Genomic DNA, 5,322 nt, shown 5'->3' with positions numbered 1-5,322 from the left:
CTGTAAGGCATTTTCTTGATAAGTACTGTAGATTAAACAATCCTTATGCTCTCAGGTAAAATACAAATTTAAGATCTTAGAAAATTCCAGAAGAGAAATTAAGGATGACTCAAATGTGAGAAAATCATCAAATATGTTTGCCTTATTTATTACTAAACAAACATGCTAAGTGATTTATTTCATTTATGTTGTTTCAAGTACATTTATGAACTGCAGGTTTAGTTCCAAAATATAAAAATTGAAAATAGTTATGGCATTTTGTTACAGCAATCAAAGGAGACTGATACAGTGCTTTTCACTCAGCATCCAATGTGGTGTCCAGACTTGGATTGTTGTTTATGAAACTTAACCCTGGAAAACATAGGCAAAAGAATAAAAGAACAATATTCGTAACAGATAAATAGCAAAACTAAGAATACTTGAGAAAGAGTAAATATCGACTGAATTAGTACTTGTATTTGAGCAAGTGGTCATATTCCCTGAGATAAAGACAGGTCTGTAGCCTGTAACTGAAGAAGACAATAGAGTCAGTTGGAGGAAAATGTTAAAATTTCACTCTAGCCTTTTCCTTGTGTGACAATGAATCTGTCCTGCTTCACTGAAGGATCTGGGTCAGTGCCTTGGATTCTGTCAGTAATGTAGAGGTCATACTGAGGCAGTGCAAAGGTTTGAATTGAGGCAGTATGATTCTAGAAGCTTATAACATCTTTATTTTACTAATAGTTATTTCTTGCTGAGAAATGGCCTTTAAAATAGTAGTATATCAAATGGTTGCAGCCTAGTTACATGATAGATAAAAATAGTAAGATATCAAGTATAAGAAATTGAATGTTTCATATATAAGAAGGGTAAGTAATCTTTCATGAAAAATAATACACAGACACATATTTCTTAGGGGTATAAATATATATGCTAATATAAATGGAGGCAAAAAATTGTACAGCTCAGGTTCTTCCAATTAAAAGAGTAGACAGAAGATTCCAAAATCCAGTATTAACTGGCGAACAGAACCAAATTCATAGAGTCTTTTTCTCTTACAACCCCAACATCTATTCTGGGATCCTGGCAGCTTCATCATCTGTATCCAGTGTCTGAATCTGATCCAAGGCTTGCAACTGGGAAACATCTCAGAGCATTCTTGGAGTTGATATTTTCAAGGGACCTTTAAAGAAGTAGCCAAGATGAACATTTCCACCATCCACCCCCTTACATGCCGTGAATGCTCAATGCCATGCAACGGTGACAACCGGCTCAAAAATCCACAGCCCATCCCATGCTTTCATCACTGGGAAACCGCAGGTACAGTTGGCAGTGCAAGATAGTACTGGTTTCTACCTTTTTGATTAGTGATTTCTTCAGAGGAGAAAAGTGACAGAAAGATTAATGGCGATGACATTTAGAACTTTGCCCCTGTGCTCTCTGTTACGTGTGAACAGAACCCCACACTGTTCCTTCCCCGAACCCAATGGCAAGAGACTTCCGGTATGGCAGGCAGTCTGAATTTGAGCTCACATCTTCCTTGAAGTACTAAGGAGCAAATGAAGACTTTGATCTCAGGTTAGTGGACTCAGGTCAGCAAAGGAAAACGTTTTCTGAGGTTTACAAGAAATAAAGGATAAGATTTTGAGTGAGAACTGAGGGGACTCTCAACATAGCAACAGAGGGTAGACACAGACCTTTACCGTTGTTATCTACCCTCGGAGACCTTTGGGTGGGGCTATTGGGGAGTGGGGCTTGAGAAAGGTAGGGACCTTGTTCTATGGTTTATGGTTTCAACTGAAGACTAAAATCTGTTTAGCCTCTATTGGCAGCTCTGGAATCCCCAGAAAGGATATCCGGCTAGGGCCCTGCTTCATTTTTCTCTTAATGGTTACTGATACAGCTTCAGAGGAGCTATAAATGGGAAATTCTGATTGCATAATGATCTTCAATGTAAGTTCAAATGTGGCATGATGATTTTAAAGGCAAATTCAGTGATCATTTCCTATTTCATGGAACCTAGACCTGCTAGCACCTGCTCTTAGCTCTAGCCTGCCCTAAGCAGGGCTACCAGGCGTCAATCAAACTCATATTTACTCTCTAATTTCCTTTAATGGGTTCTCAGGAGGGCAAACTAACTGAGGCAAGGGCACTGTAGATTCTTAATACATTGCTGTTACAGAAGTTTGTAGATGCAAGCTCAGTTTAAAGACCAAGGTGGTCTCACCATTCTTCAGATGCACACACCATCTCATCCTCTCATCCCTAGGAGCCTGCATTACTTGCTCTTTAGTTTTTACTCCGTGACCAGAATCATCATGCCTCGTGGTCATAAAAGTAAGCTCTGGGCGCGTGAGAGACGTCATCAAGCCCGAAGTGAAAGCCGGTCTATTCAAGAAGCTCAGGCCTGGTGGACTCAGTCCAGGTAGGTCCAGTCCCCTCCTCCCAGACCAGGTTGATCTCAGTCTGTGTGGAAGGCTTTGCCCTGGAGGAGATTGAAATGGGGGGTGGGCTGGGGGGAAGGTGAGGGGGGCGGGAGGGGGGAGAACAAGGGAATCTGTGGCTGATATGTAGAACTGAATTGTATTGCAAAATAAAAATTTTTAAAAAAAAAGAAGCTCAGGCCACTAAAGCAGAAGAGAGAGAGAGAGACCCCTTCCTCCTCTTCTCCCCTTTGTAGTAGTGATGTTCAGAGCATCTCTGCTGACAAGTCACTTGGCAAATCTAAGAAGTCTCGGAGGCCCACCACTGCTTCTGTAAGGGCTTCATACATCAAGTTGGATGAAGGTGCCAAGAACAAAGATGAGAAGAGATCAAGCACTTCCCAGGCACTGCCCTCAACTAGGTATTCATCTTCAACCCAGAGAGATGACCTTGCAGTTTCACTGGTACTGTTCATGCTTCGAAAGTATAACAACAGGGAGCTAATAACAAAGGAAGACATACTAAAGCAGGTCATCCCACAGAGCAAGGAGGAGTTCCCCGAAGTTCTTAAGAAAGCCTCTGAGCTCATGGTGCTGGCCTTTGGTATTGATGTTAAGGAAACTGACCGAACCAGACACTGCTATGGCCTTGTCAGCATATTAAGTCCTATTGGTGATGAAATTATGCATGGTGAGGCAATAATGCCCAAGAGTGGCCTCTTGATGACAATCCTGTGTGTGATCTTCATGAATGGAAACTGTGTTAATGAGGAATATGTCTGGAAAGTGCTTAGTGAGATGGTGGTACATACTGGAGTCAATCACTTCATTTATGGAAATGTCAAGAAGCTCATCACTAAAGACTTTGTGAGTGAGGGGTACCTGGAGTATCGGCGGGTACCCTACAGAGGTTCTCCATGTTATCAGTTCTTGTGGGGTCCCCGGGCCCACTATGAAACCAGCAAAATGAGAGTCCTTGAGTTTCTGGCCAAGGTCCATAACACTGTTCCCAGTGCCTTCCCATCCTTGTATCAGGAGGCTGTGAGAGATGAGCAAGAGAAAACCCGAGCCAGATTTGCATCTATGATTCTTGTTGGTATCATAGCCAGTGCACAGTCCAATGACAATTCCAGCAATTCCTCCAACCAGCACTGGAGTCTAAAAATATTGCTTTCCATCACTTTTAAAGAGAACATTCAACCAACTAGTGGGAGCCTGAGGTGATGTTGGAGAGAAAACAGTGCATCTCATATTTATAGCCTTACTCTACATGAATAACTTTCAGTTTAGCATTTCAAAGTTTTCAAAATTTACTTCTTTTAGAGACATTGAGTTAGTGTCACCATCTAAGTATATGACTGATATATGTCATACAGTTAACATTGTTTATGATGCTTAATAGTTAAGAGTTTCAGTATTGAAAGCAAATTAAGAAAAATTCCTCTTAGTTAACTGAAACAAGAAAACATGACATCGGAACAGGCATTTTCTTAGAATATAAAAAATTTCAATAGAATTATTTACAACAAGAAAATGTAAAAAAAAAAAAAAAATAGTGGATTATGTACTCTTGGCTTTCCTGATTCCTACTCTCCATTCTACAAAACAAAATTAAGCTTATGTATTTGGATGTGTTTCATTCATTCAACAATGTAGGAACATAAATTATAATAGTTAACTTCTTAATCACTGAAATTTTTATTCCCTAAATAAACATTTACCAAACTTCTGTTCTTTGTAAATAGGAGTGATTTGTAGGGAGGAAGAAGAAGACAGAGAAGGAAGAGGAGGAGGAGGAGGAGGAGGAGGAGGAGGAGGAGGAGGAGGAGGAGAAAACAATGCCAAGATGATGAATGAGTTACTGTTTTTAGACTTTTAGAGTCTAGGAGCAACTATTAAATAAGATGACACTCTATTCTCTAACACATAAACGGCAAGTGCAAGGGAGGGTATGGAGTAGGTGTGAGAATTGGAGTACTTATAAAAGGAGTCACACACAAAAGATAATTTGGGGCTTAAGAAAACCTCAAACCTTTCCTAAGTCGAAGACAGAGCTCAGCTAAGCTGAGTATTGGATCAAAAGAAGGTGTGGAAGTGGTGATCAGGGCCTGGCCCCAAGTATGGTGTGTCAAAATTAACACAACTCCATACAGGATCCAGACTCCCTATGTATTTTTCATTTTTATGTGGCTTATTTTTATTATTATTTATCAGCTATTTACCTTTTTCTTAGACTGTCTATAACCATTTTCTTTTCTTCCTTAAGCCTACAAACATTTTTAAACACACTGTAACTTGTTTAAAGTTTTTTTTTTCTATCTGAGTCTGTCTTTACTGTGTATCTCTAGCCTTTTCTGTCTGCATGAGCAAAACCTTAAACTGCTAAGCTACTGCTGGGTCCTCTGCTGTGGCTTTGGTAGCTGGCTCTACCCCCTCCTAGGGTCTGTGAGAGCAGAGCCTTAAGCTGGTAGGGCCAGTCTAGATGTGCTTTTGACCAGGAACTGCATTCAACCACTCCAGCTCTAGGAAGTCAGTGTCTGCCCTGTGGCAGGCATTTTGTTCCTATGTTGTACTGGTATGGCAGAGTCCCTTATAGCAGTCATATCCTTTTTTTTTTTTTTTTTTTTTTTTACTATCCTCAGCTTTCTTAAACCCTACACAGAAATACAGGACATGGAACACCAAATGGACCAGGCTTTTCCTTTTAGGCCACCAACCAGCTCCCAAATCATGACACACTATTATTAGTTTTGAATCCTTAGCCTAGCCTAGGCTTGTTTCTGATTAACTCTTTTAACTTAAATTCACCTCTGTCTCTTTATCTACCTTTTGCCTTGGGGCTTTTTATCTTTCTTTTTCTATGTCCTACTTTGTGTCTGCTGGCTGGCAGCTATCTGGCTTCTGGCACTGGGCTTGTCTC

The 5,322-nt window shown here is 40.4% G+C and overlaps 1 protein-coding gene across 1 annotated transcript; it reads left to right on the top strand.

Moving 5' to 3' along the window:
• Positions 1-2,591: 2,591 nt before the first annotated feature.
• Positions 2,592-3,878, top strand: LOC131900016 (melanoma-associated antigen B10-like; the record flags this gene model as incomplete). Its single annotated transcript, XM_059251467.1, has 1 exon — positions 2,592-3,878. A coding segment is annotated over one exon (1,035 nt), but the record flags the coding sequence as incomplete, so codon positions are not given.
• Positions 3,879-5,322: the final 1,444 nt, after the last annotated feature.

Source organism: Peromyscus eremicus, chromosome X (genome assembly GCF_949786415.1).
Source record: "Peromyscus eremicus chromosome X, PerEre_H2_v1, whole genome shotgun sequence".
Classification (NCBI taxonomy): domain Eukaryota; kingdom Metazoa; phylum Chordata; class Mammalia; order Rodentia; family Cricetidae; genus Peromyscus; species Peromyscus eremicus.
The sequence above is the reverse complement of the archived record's forward strand: the minus strand, read 5'-3'. Positions and strand labels throughout refer to the sequence as shown.